The following is a 19,114-nucleotide window of genomic DNA, read 5'->3' on the forward strand; positions in this document are numbered from 1 at the left end:
TGGGGTGGAGGAAGTAGCTTACCTCCATGTGGTTACTGAGGTAGCTTTGCACTGGATCAGCTTAGCTAGGCTGGACCTGTGTTCCCCATGACTCCCCTCCTGGATGGTTTGAGGTTGGCCTTGGTCACAGGAAACAGCTGCAGGTGGTGGGGTGGGGTGGCTGCATGCTCACACGCAGCAGGCTGCTGCAGCCTGGGCTCCACTGCAGCTCCCGCACGGTGACCCAGAGCTGCACGCTCTCCTGCTGGCTTGGGGCAGGAGGCAGGCACGCAACTCCTCCAGCTCCTGTGGAGTCTCTTCCTTCAGCTTCCCCGAATCCTGGACCAAGTGCATGTGCGGCTTCCTCTGCACGTCACCCCATCACTGAACTGGGGAGACCAGGAGGCAGCAAGAGCCAGATGCGGGCTCCATTTATCCTCACGGGTTCCAGTTCATTCTCGCTCCCCCACTGCAAGCCCGTCTTTCCTTCCGACGGTGCCCTGCTGATGGTACCGCACCGTGCCACAGCCCTGCCAGGTGAGCCGGCTCCCACAGCAGGGAGGTCAAGCCCTGAGAAGAAATCCCTTGTTTGTCTCTGTCCCATGGTTCTGTCACTGACCAAATTTCCCAACACTGAACTCTAGAACTGCACACAACCCCCTCCAGGGGCAGGGCCTCCAGCGCTAAGCCCAAAGCAGATGCTCTCTACACAGGGGGCCACTGTCCAAGGTCTGTTACCTGCAAACAGAAAGGGGAAGCCACTCTTTGTGGTGGGCTGGGGGCCGCGTGGTAGCCCCTGGGGCTCCACACACACCTGGCTCTTGGTGCTTTCATCACTGGGATTTCCTCTGACTTCTCTAGCCCTCCTCATCCCGGTCTGTGCTAAAAAACTCAAGCCTGCTAACTACAGGACCTGCTCTCATTCCCTACCATTTACTTCCTCTCCCTACGGCGAACCTTTGAACAAAGAAGGGACTGAGATGCACGGGAATGCAAGACTAAGGACTTAACATAGCTGCTTCCAGCTCCTCATCAGGCTGGGAGGGCTGAAGCCACAGCTAGGCAGGGGCTACACGGTGCTCCATGCTGCCTATGTGAGTTCGAACCAACAAACCAGTCTTGGAGTGCCTCTCCCCGGTGCTTCCAGCTCTTCTCAGGGCAGTCTTCCTTCCTTCTATCCACATCAGCTTGCCAGGAAGGGCGGGGCCTGCCGACTCCTAAGGAAGCTGTGTTACCCCTCCAAGGAAAGGAACTCCCACACATTGAAAGAAAGGGCTGGTGCTGGCCAGGACCCTTCCCATTGGTGCTAAGAGGGGCACCTGTCTGGAAGGGAACACATGTCATTACAGGCACGAGTGATGAGGAGTGCTTTCCTGGTGCGGAATTCCCAAAGAAAAGGAGCACACACTCCCGGGAGACACGTCTTTTATTTAGGAAGGAGGTCTTTCCTACTGGTGCCGGCCCCTGCCAGAGGCTGCGGTGACAGCAGGATCAGAAGCACTGCTCCCACACACAGTGGGAGTGGAGGACGGCCTCCGGCAGCCTCTTTAGAAAGCCCAGGAGTTCTCTTTATTTCAGAGAAGGGCGTTTCTATACAGGACATCACTCCACTACAGTCGTCACTTCCAACTGCAGGCTCAGGGAGACAACTCCTGACATTCATAGGTATATATTTACTTTAATCATATTTTAGAAATCAGCTCTTCCACACTAAGATTTACAATAAAAATAAAATAATTTGTTCTGTAAACTATAGTAGAAAGTTTCAAATGTCTTAAAAACTATCTTCCATACAATGGAAAAAGGCTTTTGTGTTCTTTTTGGGCAAAGGAAGACCCAAATACGCTGAGAGAAGACGCATGGGCGTGTCGCTGGAGTGATGCTGGAAGCACTTCTTCGCTACGGACGGTTGCTAAGAGAACAGAGTCACTTTCTCCCCTTCAGCCTGGAAGTCCAACTCTTCTCTTGCTTAAGAATCTAACCTCGAGATCTTCCAAGATGCTTAAGGCTGCTCTGCTGTTGCCTGGTCCTTGGCAGCAGCAACAAGCTCTGCGAGAGCTGGGAAGCTTTTTATGTCACTTGCTTGCAGTCCCAGCTTTTGTATCTGCAAAGGCCATGAGAATGAATTACGTTACTGCAATTCAAGCTGAATGTGGGAGGGGGAAGAAAGAAAATCTTCATCCTCTACTAAACCAGAAGACAGTTCCCTGAAGACTTGTAGGATATTTTTTCCTCTAGAGCAAAGGGTTTACTTCTTGTAAAATGTGAGGTTTTTGGGGTCAAACACTTACCATTCTAAGAAGCCAGTAGGTTAATTTATCTTAGTCCAATAAATCAGACAGAATAAGAGCCCCTTTTGTGGGCCTAAAAAACACTAGAAAAGAAAATCTACACTAGGGAAATAAAAAAGTGAACTATTTTTTAAGTAGAGAATTTTCAAAAAAGTACTGGCCTGTGCTCTTAGTTTCTTAACATATTGCCAAAAACCTTTTAGAATCAGATGAGTTGAAAACACTTTGCTTGGCACAGCAACTACCGTGGATTATTTTGGTCACTGAGACATGGCACACTATGTTCCCACTTTTGTTTAAAAATGACAATAACAACACACATACACGTATACATCCATACACATACACACACGCACCACACACGCAGAGAAAGATCCGGAAAGATACACACCAAGTGTCTGTCAGCATTCTGTGGTTTGTTCTGGGGACCGGGACTGCGGAGGCACCTTTTCTTTCCCTTCTCTTTCCTTTTAGTTCCCTATCCCACTCTCCTTCCTTCCTTCCCTTTCTTTTGCTCATTGGCTCTTCACCTTTCTATAATATACTTTCTTGCTTGTAAAAAGTCTTTAGGTTTTTTTGCCAAATAAAGCAACATGGCAGTTGACTTTTACCAGGATATATCTCTAAATTCATCTCAAAGCAGAAAACAGGTGAATTTTCAGTGATGATCATGACGTGTAAAAGAAATTCCTTAGTAAGCTAGAAAATCAAGGGTCTTGTTTTGACTGCTTTTATTTTTTTTGCTTTTTCTATTAACATTGTCTCAGTTCTCCAAATCAAGACCAAGTGTCCTCTTATGGAAACTTTATAATTTCAATTTTTTTCCCTCTGGAAAGGCCTCCTTTGAGGACCTACTACTGTGTGGGATGACACTTCAACAGTTTAGAAGGCCAGTTTCTGAACATCTAGAGGTTTTATGAACTGTCCTCACAGTATCATAACATTTCATTTTATGATGAAATTTCATTTTCACCTCAGACATTCATTACATGTTATCCATATCTTAAGTGATAATATCCACATTACCATTCAGCCACATGCCATGATTCTAAAATTTGTGTTTTATAGGAAACCTACAAAAGCCAACCAGGGAAGCAGAGGAGGTCTGCTCAGAGGATTTCCTACGCACCATAGAGGGATAAATGCTTTCAGTTATTTTAAGCTAAACCAGCAAGGATTTCAAAAGCCTGGGGTTAGCACCAATTAAGTATCAGGCACTCGACCAAAAAGTCCCACTGTAGTGAGCTCTGTGAGCATGGGCACTGGGGAAACCAGCAGATGGCAACAGCACCAGAGAGCATGCCACTGGACTTCAAAACGGGAATTCTCCATTTTCTTCTACCTTTTCCTTCTCATATTGCCTAGAGGCAAAATAATTTGGGAGCCCCGACTCCTAGTCGTTAACACTTGGGAAGCAATTCCCTAGCCACTGCAACAGCATCTCTGGGATCACGTGAGCCACCAAGTAACTGCCCGGCTCTCAGAATTTGGTTTCAGGCTCACTGGAGCTGCCGGCGGCTGATGGGTTACCTGCTCTCCTAAGTACTCAACATCCAGGGCCAACTGCAGCCTGATTTTGTCGTCATCACTCATGCCACCACTGGGACCGACGGGGTTGGTGGGAGTGGTTTTTCTGGCTTGTTTCAGCCTTTTCAGGCTCTCTTCCATTTTCTTCACAGAGTTCAATACATCTGACACGGTTTCGTAGTACCTTGAGCAGAAGACACGTTTACTGGTGAAAAGAGGCATTTGTGTGTAACACCAAATACAGTGACTGGCTTTGTGGACCAAAAAAAGAGATTTTTAAGATACAAATTCGTTTCCAACGAAAATTCAGCCATGGTAAGTCATTAAGTTTCTTAAAATCATTTTTTTATATATATACACACACATATATACAGACACATATGTGTATATATAGTCTTAAGTGTCTAACACAGCATTCCCTCAGAATTTAAGAAGTATGTATTTGCATGGATTTTGTTTAAAATTTAATCGAGGGTGGACATCTGTAGCTCATGCCCCAGATCAAGTAACAAGTTCATTTCCAATCAGTTCTAGGAACAGTTCATCTTTTAGAGTGTAAAAGTATTTCAGAATTTTCAATAAAGTTCATTGTCTTTAAAATACTCTCAATATAATTTTGAAATTATAAATGAGTTATATTTCAAAGCTTTGTCTACAAGCTGGTTACTTGGCATTTGAAATACATTTGCCCACAAAAACTGTATTAGACATTATTGTTATGTTCTAAATTAACCCATAAATGGCCACTTAAATCTTAAGTAAATAAAATACTACTGCAAAATTAATATTTAATAATTAAACAAAATCAGTAACAAAATTGAATAGCATACTTGTTGATTTAGGAAAATAATATTTCATTAGAAAAAGACATTCCTGTGTTTTAGAGGTTTTAGGAATCGAGTCCTTGTCAGCTGTAATTACTTTTAAATGTATGTTTTCTCTTCCTTGATTACCAACCTAAGTTCTTTGATTATCTGTTATGATTAGAGCCACTCTGGACTGACAGGGCTGAGCAAAGAAAGGGCCTCCAAGAAGAATGTGGCTGGACCTTGGAGAACGGCACCTGCAGGGAACGTAGGCAGGGCCAGGAGATGCAGGGGCACTGTGCACATGGCCAGTGAGGCTGCGGCCCAGGCAGAGGAAGCCGGCCCACGGGCTGTCCACGGGGGTGTGGGGAGGGAGGTAGCAAACTGCGGGACCACACTCTGACTAATCCAGTGAAGAAGCGCTAGGCAGTCTCACTGCTTTATTCATACGCAGTGCTTGATGGCCTCGGGGGTTTCTGCCGCAGACTCTTCTAAGCAAGGCCCACAAGGTCTACTTTTAATTTACTTACTTATGAGTGCTTTCACTGAGAGCGCCTTCTAGCCACTGCTGAATTATTGCTTGTTTGAGCTTATCCTTGTGTCCGTTCTGAAGCTGGAATAAGGGCTTCAGAGCACTGTCCACATAGGAGGAAGCTGTGGTTGGGACCTCCTGGAATGATGTTGGTAGGAGATAAAGATGCACAGGAAAAAAACAGAAAAGAAACAGAGTAAGTTACCCAGACCTCAAGTCCAAAAGGATACTATTAATGTTCTAGTTTTGAGACATGAACAACTTCCATCCCTCCCAAAGGTAACACTGGGGTCCACAGAAAGCTGCCTGGAGAACATGAGGGAATAAGAAGAGCCAGCACAAGAAGGTGACGTCTGGAGCCAGGCTGGGCTCAGGTGCTGGCTGACACAGCCACCCACGGCTCAGGGCATCGAAACTAGGGCTGCTTCCCACAGCTTCACGTCCACATCAATCACCTGGCAATCTCGTAAAACTCAGGTTCTAATTCTGTTGGGGGCAGAAAACTCAGGTTCTAATTCTGTTGGTGGAAGGGTTGAGTTCTGGGACTGTGCTTTTCTAGCGAGCTCCCACCCGCCAGGTGATGTGAATGCTGCTGATCATCAGACCACCGTTTGAGAAGCAAGGATCCAGGCTCAGGAATGTAACTTTTCTTAGCTCTGGTTTCTTCATCTGCAAATGACAATACTAGCACCCACTAGGAGGATAGTAAGACTATGTAAAGTGTCTAGCACGGGGTCTGACCCTAACACAGACTCTCAGGAAATATATTACTGTAGCAACCTATTGACTAGAAAGGGAGAGTTGGTAGATTACTGAAGAAAAACAACATATTTGGCAACATAAAATAGGTCTCTCTCTCTCCCACTTCCGAGAGGCAGCTTCAAATCAGACAATAAGGAGCAAATATAAAATGGCATCATATTTGCATAAAACCTATGAACACCCTTCAGTATAGTTTAAATCATCTTTAGAGTACTAACATTTGTATTTTTTTTTTAATAAAAACTTTTTTTATGTGTGGAGACTGGATGTCACTACTTTGCCCAGGCTGGTCTCACACTCCTAGGTTTAAGCAATCCTCCTGCCTCGGCTTCCCAAAGTGCTGGGATTTTGGTGTGAGCCACTACATCTGGCCTGTATTATTTTTTATTGTTGTAGTTTTTCTTTTCCCTGAATATTTTCGATCCACAGTTGGCTCTGTGGATGCAGAACCTGGGGACACAGGGGCCAACTATATTTCCAGTAACAACAAAGAGGGAACAAGATATAAAGTGTGGAATACCAGATATGGAGACAAAAATGTATAGGACTTTAAAATGTTATTAAAACGCTTTTTCTGAAAAACATACTTTTCCGCAAGACCAAAAGGAAACTGAGTACATCCTTAAATACTTTTAGGATAGGATGGGAAAGGTCTAACTATTTCAGTTTGTTGTCCAGAGCCCCTGTTCACCCCTGCCGAACCTCCCTCTCTTCATCAATACTATTCTCAGAATGGGATGAGCTCAGTCTGTCTCAGGCTACCCTGGGAATCCGCCGCTTCCTTCCTTCCTCTTTGGCTTTCCTAATACACACTTCCCCACCTCAGAATTCTCTCCCATGAATGGCGCTGACCTTATTGGTTCTTCGGTAAAGCCTGGGAACCTCCAGCGCGCTTTTTAGGAAACTGAAGCAAGAGTCACTTAAATCCTGGATGATCTTGCTACTCAAGGAGGGCACACAGGCTGACAAAGAGCTCTGGGAGTCCTCCAGGGCTGCTGTTGAGATTAAAGACTGGATTTAATCATCATGCTCAGGCCCAGATGTGAACTTCATTTGAAATACTGTCACAGCATTTACAGTATGTACTATAATAAATCAGATCAAATGAATTAAACAAAACATCTTATTTAGGGAAGTTATAATACAGAATAGAATAGAGAAACAACCAAGGATTTACAACTACAGAAGAAAATGTTAAATTAAATATACCCTACAGTCTCTGAAATTTTATTTTAAATCATTTCTTATTCAAAGATTTGCTTAGTCAAGATTCATTTTTACCTGTGATAGAAGAAAAATTCTTAAAGCCAATCATTTCAAGTTTTGGCTTGATTATTTCCAAGAGTTCTGGAAGCTGAAATAAATATGCACTTTATATATTCAGTTACTTTTTATAAATCAAAGGAAGAGGCGATTCTATTTGCATCTACAAACGCTAGAATTTGCTAATGAATGGTGAATCTAAAATCAGGAATTTCAGTAATTTTCATCAAAGGAAAGAAACAGTTTTAATGCTTTTACTATAAAAAGATTTCAACAACATGAGAAATCACATGGTTTAATGGCTACTAACAGGCACAGAAAATAAGCAAAAACATTTTCTACTCTATGGCTCTCCATAATACGAAAATAGACACAGTAAAGACCATATTCTTACTGAAAACATACAAATTTTAAAATTCAAAACGGTATTTATTCAAGCACCACAAAATATCTAACGTTGAGGAAAGCAGAACTGTGTATCAGAGGACTTCACCACTACATTCACCCCACAGAGAACGTTACAAGCAAAAACATACGGATCTATACAGAGAAAACAGAGGAAGAAGTTTTAGTATTTTAGCACTTTCAAGGTATAGCTGAAGATTAAACATCAACAGAAAATACTGGGGTAAATTAATGTAAAGGAACTGAAATCCAGCCCACTAAAGATCATGCCTGAGCAGAATAAGGTGAGCTAATGGAAAAAAAAAAAAAAGCGGGGGAAGCATGGCTGCTCCAGCTTGTCCCATCACTACCGAAAAGGAAGCAGGGTGGAGGTGAATACAATACAGAATGCACTTCACGCAGAAGAAGTGCACACCCTTAGAAACCCTATATGGACATGATCTGTCAGCGGAAGCTGGAGGGACACCTAGAAAGGGAGGTGAGCGGTTCTCTCTTGGGGTACCCATGGGCCCCACAATTTAAGCCCCGTAAGGCCCAATGGTGTTTGCCTTTTACACATGCTACCTCCTGTGAAAACATTAAACCAAGCACCTGGAATTCTTCTGGGACACAGGCTTACCTGCTCCTGAAGCTTGTCCAGGTCTGCAACCACATACAGGAGCTGAGTGCGGGAAATGGAAACCACAGGCTTTGTTTCTGAAGGACCACTTCCTTGGTCTTCAGTGTTTCCTTGGGTGATGGAAGGTTCTTTGCTACCAGTTACCAAAGGTTTCTTGATCTCCTTGGGACTTTCATTAGAAATGGGCCTGAGTGAAAGCTGAAAAAGGATTTCACTGATTAACTACTTTTACACTAGCAAGATACATGAGCATTTATATATTACATATGTGTGTCAATAACTCACCATTAAATGCTAGCTGTCTACATAGCACTTAGTAAAAACTTACTAATAAAAGTACACCTTATTGTATCTACAGGAAGGAGTGAAGTACTAAGAGAAACAAGGACAAACTACGCCCCCATGTACATTTACCTTCTGGAACTTGTCTACTTTCTGGTGATAAAAAAAACCATGTGAAAAATAAAGTACCCAAACCACAATAAAATTAATTTTGGGGACATCACAAGTTTTAAAAAAAAAATCAATTATGTTAGGCAAATAACATATCATATTTGTAATTATAATTAATAAGGGTAAAATATCAAAATCCAAACCTTCAAATACAAAAAACAAAGTGTTCTTTGCGTAACATTGTTTATAAGGGAAAAAAATTAAAAAGAAGTAAGCTAGCATCAAGAAAAGAATGGGATAGAATGGGATAATGAACATTCAGGGCAAAGTAATCTATTACAGATAAACAGAGAATTCCTGGCTAGCAAGAACGCATGCTTAGCCTAACTGAATAATCGTCCTAACCCAACTCTGTCAGGTGAATCATACAGCGGTCTTCAGAAACAGCTGACGGCCCAGGGTGGTCCACTAAGACGCTTCTGAGCAGAGGGAAGGCAAAAGGGAAAGACAAACTAGATTTCACTAGACTCCCATTACCTGACAGGAGCTTTAGTCCAAATAAATCCTCACAACAGCCACGTATAGAAGCTGTTTTCCCATTCTCCAGATGAAGACTCAGCTTAATTTCTCTAGGTCCACAGAATTAAAAAGTTCAAGAGCCAAAGTTTGACACTGGCTCCAAAGCTGACACTCTTTCCATTAAAATACACTGCAAGAGGAGGACTGGGATCCTTTCCTACTCCAAATAACAAAGATTTTATTCAAAGTGTGCTGTTTTCTCCATGTTGTCTTTTTTATTTTTTAGAACACATCTCCTTTGCATACTCCTCACAATGCCATGACTGGTTTACCTGAGAGTCTGTTACTCACGCTTCCCCCAGAGAAAGGGCAGCACAGCTATCCGAGGTCCTAGTAAGAACCCACAGGGCTGGTGCTGAGCATTGGACTGTACTAACGCTCTTGTGGATCAAGAATTTCTGGCTTTTTGTAGAGTATTAATAAGTCACCAAGGGCATGTGGATATTTAATACATTTGATTATTTGAAAAGGGAAAAGGATATTCAAAAAAGAAAAGACAATTTTAATACCTTTTTATGTTGATGACAATATCGCTTTGTAACCTTCCAAATATTAAGTATTAAAATGCACCTATTTTTATTTCTAATGATTTTCATAATCACCTTGAAATTAAAATGAACATCTTTTTTTTTAATTTGGAGGCAGTTCAAAGAATCTGGTTTTGAGAAGGGAAAACACGGACTTGCCAGAGTGGTGCTTTTCAACAAAACAAGTTCATGATAATAGACACCCCTAAATGCAATGCTTGCAGGAGTAAAAGTGAAACACAGAAACAGAGCTGCAGATAATCCTGGGAAGTCAGACTACTGGGGTCCTCTGAATTAACCTCTCATGGCATTTACAAAAAGCTTAAGGAGTTAGCCTAACATCTTTAATTTTTATCAGTATTGATTATGGATGAGCTCCATGGCCAGCCCTTACCTCACTGACAAACACAGAGTATCGTGCCAAAATCTGCAGAGTGAATCTCCACAGGCGATGCACCAGCAATGGCAAGAACATCTCATCTGACCAACACCTCCTGAGGCTGTTCCAAGTTCTATGAGAAGCCAAAAGGCAATATGGACTTTCAGCTAGAGAAAAACAACAACAACACACATTTAAGGAATTTCAGACAATTTTAGGCTATAATCTAATGTGAGACTTTTGATGTATGATTCAAAGGTAAAGAAAGTGGCCTTCTGAAGAAAACCATGTGGTCAGTAAAGCTGTTGGAGGCACAGGGATGAGGAGTGGCCACAATCCATGTTCCCTACCACATCCTTCATGCCACGCACAGTTTTACATGACACTATCTCCCAGGTGTCTGGATAAACATCAAACATATATAGCATTCAGAAATAATGTTTAATAGGTACTTTATACCCAATCAACAAACATGGGCTGGAGTGGCAATCACTTGCAGAGGTTTAAACTTCAGTTTCAAATTTGTCCTGTTTCACAAGAGTCTTCCTCTATCTCAACATACTTCTTATTCTTTTAGAAGAAGTTAACTACATATGACCATTTTTGGCAAAGACAGATGAAAACAAATTCTGAAGCTAAAACTGATTCAAAATGATAGGAGACTTAGCTGCATAAAAGAGAGTGGAAATTTAAGTCGAGGAACCTAGATATAAGCACACAGTATTTCAGTGGTCACTAGGAATAAATATATGATACAAAAATTAATGAGGCTGTCAGAGTATGCAAACATGTACTGCTAAGTCCACATATCTACAGCTGTTACCTGCCCAGCAGCCCAGCATAGGCAGCCAGGGCCCAGGAGGCCCAGGATGCATGCTTCAGCTGTGAGTCATTGTCAGTGAGAGGCAGGAGCACCCTGACCCTCTACCATGCAGACCAGTCCTCAGCCTGGGAGGAAGGCAGATCACAGCCCATTTGCTAAAAAAACCAGCTGATCACATAAGCACACCAAGGGGCCAAGTTATATTCAGGAATGAAAATGAGGTCTGTTTCCTATATTCTTATTCCTTTTTCATCTTTATAAAGCAAGAACTCTATGTACCAAAACTATTTGGTTTATTTTTACCTTATTAAAAAAAAGAAGGGCTGGGCATGGTGGCTCATGCCTGTAATCCCAGCACTTTGGGAGGCCATGGTGGATGAATCACTTGAGGTCAGAGTTCAAGACCAGCCTGGCCAACATGGTGAAACCCTGTCACTACTGAAAATACAAAAGTTAGCCAGGCGTGGTGGTGTATGCCTGTAATCCCAGCTACTTGGGAGGCTAAGCCAGGAGAATCGCTTGAACCTGGGAGGCGGGGGCTGCAGTGAGCCAAGATCATGCCATTGCACTCCAGCCTGGAAAACAAAGAGAGACTCCATCTCAAAAAAAAAAAAAAAAAAAAAAAAGTCAAACTAAGTGATTTTAAGGTCCAACTTAAGGCATGATAAAACAAACAAACAAACAAAAAACAAAAAACAAAAAAAACCAGTGAAAGTATGCTCAGAGTATTATGATCTAGCTGACATGGTGAACTGAATGAACTCATTTAGGATACCATGCCACTTATCACTTTGGGGGTGTTACCTGGGGCATCTTCCAGGACATCTGTAAGTGTTGCTTCTAAGGATCCTGCTATTTCTCTAAATCTGAGATAAAAACAAGAACACGAATTAGTGTTTATGACTCTGACAGATGCCTTTCCCTATCCATCCTCTGTTTTTCCTAAGTAACAGGAACTTTCTCTGTCACTCGCTGGTAAGTCCAGCCTCGAAATGCCTATTCTCCCAGCCTTTTTTTTTTTTTTTTAACTGAACAAGAAATCGTGACTAAGCCACTGTTATATAAGGGTTCTCTGTTATTTGCAGCTGGTCTGAATCATAACCTTCCCCATGTTTCTCAAATTAAACAAACTGCCAGTTAAGTCTCCATCAAGAAGTTGTCAGGTGAGTAGCACCTGCTTATGATCCTCCATTCACTTCAAGGCCATAAAACTTTGGTTCCTCCAACCCATCTATCTTAACACCATCACAGGTAGGTAAACGTCCCCAGGGTAAGAAAGCTGCGTTCTGTACCTGTGTTGGCAGCTTGAGAAAAATCACGGGAAGCAGCCAGTTAAAACTAGAACTCGCTGCTTGGTGCTCTTCTAATCTGCTGACCCTCTCCCACGTCCATGGTACTTGCCCTTTGGGTACTAATGCTCAGTGTCTGTACCAGTGCTTCCTAGATGTGCGTTCTTTTTTTCCTGATGACAGCTGGCTCACCTGGCACCTCAGCTCATCCTGTCACAGACCTCTGTTCTAATAATGGATATGGACATGTTTTTATGACTTTGTGAAAGGCTGCGTGTTATATAGTTTTTTTAAGCTAGCTGCTTCGGCAGGCATTGTTTTCTAACTGTATAACTCTTCCAATTTCATACCTGTCTTTACTAGCATGCTCTTTTGTCACCTGCTAATTGCCTTACTAGTAATGAATTTTGATGCATGCTCAATATCAATTTATCCAACTGATATGAAATTATTTTTTATAGTACATAGTGTGCTTTTAAAAAGCGGTTCAGAGACTGAGCTAAAGGCAACTGTCTAAAGAATAAAAAGAACAGCTTGACACAAAAAGCTGCAGCCCTACCCAACACAGCTGAGCACTGAAGACACCAAGGCTATCCTGGACCATTATAGCTGGCTGGTTTCCAGTAGCCGTCCTGTCTGCCCCATGGAAAGAAAGGAACTCTCTAATTGCCCAGTGAAGCTCACAATAAGGCTAGTCTTTTCCTGCTGCAGTTGAGAGGTACAGAAGGAACAAGTGACAGATGGAAAAGTGGGATAAGAGAGCACTGGAGGCCGGGCGCGGTGGCTCATGCCTGTAATCCCAGCACTTTGGGAGGCCAAGACGGGCGGATCACGAGGTCAGGAGATCGAGACCATCCTGGCTAACACGGTGAAACCCCGTCTCTACTAAAAAAAACTACAAGAAAGAATTAGCCGGCCGTGGTGGCGGGCGCCTGCAGTCCCAGCTACTTGGGAGGCTGAGGCAGGAGAATGGCGTGAACCTAGGAGGCGGAGCTTGCAGTGAGCCTAGATCGCGCCACTACACTCCAGCCTGGGCGACAGAGCGAGACTCCGTCTCAAAAAAAAAAAAATAATAATAATAATAGAGCACTGGAAACTAGCCCAGGAACAGCAGTAAGAGGAGGCAGTGACACTGAACACGGGAACAAGGGAGATGGGACTGCTCTGCACCTGGGAGAGCAAACCAGCTCCTAGAGCTCAACCTCAGACCCCCAGTCCTGCCTTTCTTCAAAATCTAAACAAAATACAGGAAGTTAGCCATGATACAGAAAAGGCCTGATAGCTGACACAACACTGTTTATATCAGGGAAAAACTGAAGCAACCTAAATGGCCAAAAGAAAGAATATGGTTACAGAATCTGCAGTATATTCAATGGACCAGTATGCAGTATTAATGTGGAAGCTTGATGCTATAAACCAATAAGAAAAAATAGGTATAATTTAGTACTATGCAAAGACATGGGCTACAGAGTTTTATGTATATTTACGATAATTCTGAAAAGCATACAAATGAAAAAGGACCAAAAAAATGCAGCAGAGCCTTGATCCCTGCACTTCACAGAGAGGTTCTGCCTATCTTTGAGCAGGGACAGTGATGTATGATTACAACTGCCCGAGTCACTTGGCCTAGGTGTGCTCCCCAGCCAGGGGACCAGCCCCTCACACAGCTCTGCTGTGTGGTAACTGCCAGGAATGAAGCAACAGAACATATTTCTTCTTGGAAAATGGCCAAAAGAGAGAGGGAACCTCTGTTGAAATCTGAAAAGCTATGCTGTGGTTTTCATGTGCACATCAAATGTCATTCTACTCTCAACAGGATCCATGTAAGAAGGGCAACCCCAAATACAAACATTTCTAAATTCTTAAATATAGGCCCGGGGAAGGTCTCTAGACATATTCCTCCACGAACATCACAGGGCTACAATAATACTTAAATAAAAATTACAATGGCGATAACAATAGTGATGCCTACGGTTTTTTTTCTCTGAAGTATCAGGAACATCATAAGTGCACCCGTCTCTCGTGGATACACATGTCTGAGAGGAGTGCAGGGACAGGAAAGAAAGGGCTACCCGCACCTTAATATTACTATGTAGATTCCACATCATAAGACTGTGTTCAGCATATACTATGTAATACAGTATATACATGTGAATGTACTAGAAATATTTCAATTTTAAAAAGAATAGCAAACTGAAATTTAGCCTTTGGCATTTAAAGGGCTAACACCTGCAGTTTCCAGGCAGTCACTGACTCATTATAATTTGAGGCTGTTTTGATCACATCTGCATTTAATTTCTTCCCATGAGAAACTAAGTCCTCATCTACTTTCCAATATGCCCATAGGAGCAAATGAAATGTAGACACAGCGGGGTCTCAGGGACAGTGAGAGGATACAAAATGTGTTCACAAGAATTGTGGTGATGGCTGGGCTGGGGAGGTGGCTTTTTTCCCGAAGATGATTGGGATATGGGTAGTCAGATCCAGGAGCAGAAAACTTCTACTGAGAGTGCAATATTAATATTTCTTCTTAGGAAATGTCCAACCATCACCACCCCACTGTCTTTAGGTTTACTTCAAATGACCTTGAAATGAATCTGATGACAATGCAACTCTGACCCTAACCATGTTTGCGGAACTTTTTGTCATCCTTCAGAGCAAACAACCCAACACCTGATAAAAATCAATAGAAAAGTTCTACAAAGTCTTAATGGAATTTACTTTTTAGATGGAAAAACAAATGTACTAAAAACAAGTTCTACACTTCATAACTCAAATGTATTTTTTTAAATTTCACAAATTTTAAATAAAAGAGGTTTTTTCAAAAAGGCTAATCAACTCCTTTGAAGGCTTAAGGCTGAAATCTGGTGAAGGTAAAAAAGACTTTCAGGGAATTGGCTGAGTTTCAATGGAGTTTAAGCCCCAATTACCAGCTTTGAGAGAAACTGAAACGAAGGGAGATGCAGCTGAAGCCAAGCTGTGCCATCACCAAGGGGCCCAGCCTGGCAGAGCCAAGAGCACAGGCTGAAATAGCCCATGGGGGCTGCAGGAGGTGCAGTGGTGGGATGGAAGAGTGAGGTAACGGTGCATGGGTCCCAGGGTCTGAGGAAAAGGACCAGGAAAGAGTTTGGAGGCAGGAAGCAGAGGAGTATGTTTGTGAGGTGATAGCATTAGATAACCAAAGTAATCTAACTCCAAACCTGGATGACAGAGAGATGGGGAAATGTAAACCTTATTTCTCCATAGCAGTATCATTTTATAAAACGATGCTTTGCTATTTTAAATCCTGCTCACAAATCAAAAAGGCTTCTTGCCCTGGCTTGATGTTGATTATCATACAACAACTATTTCCAGTGCATCCCATTAACATCTTAGATGAACAAATCCATAATTTCCTGCTGAGAGACAAACTACATGATGACGCAACCTTGGAAAATTTAGCATAAAACACAGTATTGTAAGTGAAAGGGCACCTTACTACTTCATTCTGAGAACTATGATTTCATTATAAAAAGATGATTACATACATTCTCAATCATCCCAAGCAATTATCATCAGGGGACCTAATTCTTGATCTCCTTCTCTGTAATTATTCCTCAGAACTCTAGGGGAAAGGACTGCATCATAATTAATGAAAGCATCCAGCAATGTAAATAAAAAAGCCTATGATTCTTCAAAGAGCATTTCAGGTAAAATGCCATTCTATGGAAGAACATATCATGACCTCATTCAAGAGAATCTGCAAAAATGGCTATTATCATCTGTTTCTCCAATGCACTGTATGATGTTAAGGGTTCATCCTACATTTCCCCAAGTATTTTATAGAATGGCTTATTGACAAAGGTGATATCATCATGAAACCTGGAAGAAAAATGTCACCATTTTCCAGAATAGAGGGCACAAATGTCACAAAGATGATAAGCGAAGCCGAAATAATGATGAGGCTTCTCATACACTAATAGATGGAACCAGCTGCAAAGAACACTTAAGGCTCTGCTTTTCCCCATTCCCTCTAGAGGACAAGTATCTCAGATGAGCAAAAACAGATGTGAGACAGGTTCATTATTTGAGGCAGATGATGACACAGGGAAAATGGAAAAAAAGAGCTGCTGTATAACTCCTACTTTCTCTTTTCACAATGAATGAGGACATGGTGGGTGGGAATGAGGCGGGGCTTGGAGTCAGCTCCTTCCAACTCTTGTGTTCTGAGCTCTCCAATTACCAAAAAATAAAACTTACGTTTTTGTCATGCAAGTCAGACTTTGGCAACCATAATACTTCTTATGTATCTTTCTCCACTTTCAATTTTGTCTCCCAAAGCCTATTATAATGATCAGAGAAAAGGAGCCACTAATTGGCACAACAACCTTAATTGGCATTCAAATTCTGTTTTAGAAGGGTGTGGGGTGGGGGTGGCGGTGAATAAATGACCAACCTTATTTGAAAATAAACAGGCAAGTTCCACTTATTATTGAAGCTATGATAGGCAGGATGTGCTCTTAATCTTTTTACACTAGCCTGTGATCCACATTGCCGTTCAAATCTTCTGACAAAATCCATACTTATGGTATATTTCTAAAATAAAAACAAATGGAAAATTTTCATTATCAGAAAACTAACCAGAACAGGGAGCATGTACTGAAAACTAATCAAGATAAAGAAGGTCAACACATAAGAATCACAGTTTCTAGAGTTAACAGGGACCTTGCGAGATCTTCCTTCCAATGTCCCATTTAAAGATGCGTAAATGCCCAAAGTGGTTCTGTGATATGTCTTCCGTGTCTTCCATGGCAAAGCCCATCTGAGACCCAGGCACTCCAAGTCTGGTGCTCTTTAAATGGTAGTGCTCATGTTCTAGGGCCCCCTACCCCAGCCCACTGGAATTTGAATTGACAGCAGATTAAATGACATAATTCATCATTGCCTCACATAGGAGAAAGAACAGAAGGAGAAAATTCTGAAGAAGAAAGGGAGAGAAGAGAAATAATCGAACCATGTGAGTATTCGTATCATTTTTATAAATAAGATAGCATGAAAACTGACAGGGAGATGTACCAAAACCATTAAGAGTGGCAGCTAACTCGTAGCATTTATCATCAACACACTGTGCTTAGAATTGTATTATTTAATTTAACCCACAAAACTACCCCACAAGGCAACTGCTATCATCCTCATCATCATCCCCCATTTTACAAATGATGCTTCTTCTTCTGTTGAGGCTCGCAGAGAACCTGCTCAAAAGACAAGCTAGGAGGTAGAGGAAGCAGAATGCTAGTCAGTCAGTTGAGCAAAACTGCGACTGCACTGCACGTTGCTTTTGTGGGTACTTTATTCCCGAAGCCCCCAGGCTCTAAGAACACTGTTGGCTTTTTTATGTTCTTCTCAATTAAAAGGGGCTCAATCCAGGGTCACCAAACCATTCATCTAAATATGCTAAAGTCTGTGCTTAGACAGGATTTTGTAGTAGTAAAAACTACAGGCTTTAAATTTCTTTCAAAAGATTTTGGGCAAACTTCTGTTATCCCAGAGGGTGGTCTAGGTGTGCAGAGTTGAGACAAAAATCGGGATTATTCTTCCCTTTTGGGACAAAACTATACCTCTGCATATAATGGATGCTAAATATATATATATAAAGATACTTCCCTCTTACAAGAAACATGTTACATTAAGGCTTAAAGCTGAAAGTATTTCTGGAAATAAATGGATACTATCTGCTGGAAACTATACTCACAAACGTTAAGTATTAGCCTAAAATTCTAAAGTCAAGTTCTATCGGAAAGGTTCATTTCTGAGCTGAAACATTTCCTGAGCCAAACATGGTCAATATGAGTCTCTAAAGCATAGAGCAAATTGTAAAGCGTCTTTACATTTGCCAGTGCTTAAAGCTTACAATTGCTACTGCTTAAAGCCATTATTTCACTCTCCTTATGCTACCTTAAAAGCCTACTTTTTAAAATCACAAATGTTGTTGCTACAAAATTTATTGAAAACAGCACAATCCTGTTATTCAATGCACTGTAATATGGGACAATCTGCCAAGAGATAAGGTAAGCTGCATTTCTGGGATGGTAAACCTCCCAATGTGTTGTCTTATCTGTGGGAAATCTGCTGGGCCCCAGGCTGTTTACGCTTATCTTGTGCCTCTCTACACTTAAAAAATCAATAAACAAATTCACCAGGGAGGCTAGACAAAGAACAAATACAACTTCCAGAAATAAAAAAAATGACAATTAACTGGAAACTCAATATGCAGGTGGAAAAGAGTTTAGATACAACTAAGAATGGAATTAGTGACCTATAAGACAGACTGTGAAATTATCGAGAATGCAGCAAATACAGAGGATAGGGTGAGCCGGTCTAAACAAGAGATCTAGATGGAGATGATGGAGGAAGGAAAGAAAAGCACAATTGAAGAAATAATAAATAAAAATCTTCCAGAATGGATGAAAGACACCAATTCTCAGATTCAGAAAAACCTATCAAATCCTAAGGATAATAATTAAAAAAAGAAGTTCTACTGGACATATCACAGCAGAACTTATTTAGCACACCAAAGTCACACAGAAGATCTTAAAAGCAGCCAGAGAAAAAAGGCATTAACTACAAAGGAATAACAATTAAATTAACAGTGAACTTAATAATGCAACTCAAAAGACAATACTCAAAGTGCTGAGAATTCTATTAATATATCCAGCAAACTGACCTTACAAACAGAAGCAATACAGTTATTTTCAGACAAACGCAAACTGAGAAATTATTTAAAAAAATAAATTATTATCAACAGAGCCTTACTAAAAAGTCTTCTAACATGAATTTCAGAAGAACGATTCAAGAAGGATGAGCTGACATTCAAAAAGGAACAGTAAGCAATGACAAACATGTAGGGTAATTCCCAGAGGATGATGACTATTTAAAACAATAAAAATGCCCAGTTTTTAAG

At 41.6% G+C, this 19,114-nt stretch overlaps 1 protein-coding gene across 1 annotated transcript in view; it reads right to left on the bottom strand.

Annotated features, from left to right (window-relative positions):
- Window positions 1-1,387: 1,387 nt before the first annotated feature.
- Window positions 1,388-19,114, bottom strand: part of COG2 (component of oligomeric golgi complex 2) — a 51,902-nt gene continuing 34,175 nt past the window's right edge. Inside the window, exons 10-18 of the mRNA XM_002808263.4 lie at window positions 16,610-16,749; window positions 11,690-11,751; window positions 10,078-10,229; window positions 8,185-8,382; window positions 7,179-7,251; window positions 6,750-6,892; window positions 5,134-5,273; window positions 3,801-3,981; window positions 1,388-2,083 (exon numbers count right to left, since the gene is read on the bottom strand). Coding sequence (XP_002808309.1) covers window positions 1,982-2,083; window positions 3,801-3,981; window positions 5,134-5,273; window positions 6,750-6,892; window positions 7,179-7,251; window positions 8,185-8,382; window positions 10,078-10,229; window positions 11,690-11,751; window positions 16,610-16,749 — 1,191 coding nt within the window. The 3' untranslated portion in view covers window positions 1,388-1,981. The remainder of the gene's footprint in view (window positions 2,084-3,800; window positions 3,982-5,133; window positions 5,274-6,749; window positions 6,893-7,178; window positions 7,252-8,184; window positions 8,383-10,077; window positions 10,230-11,689; window positions 11,752-16,609; window positions 16,750-19,114) is intronic.

Source organism: Macaca mulatta, chromosome 1, assembly GCF_049350105.2.
Source record: "Macaca mulatta isolate MMU2019108-1 chromosome 1, T2T-MMU8v2.0, whole genome shotgun sequence".
NCBI lineage: Eukaryota > Metazoa > Chordata > Mammalia > Primates > Cercopithecidae > Macaca > Macaca mulatta.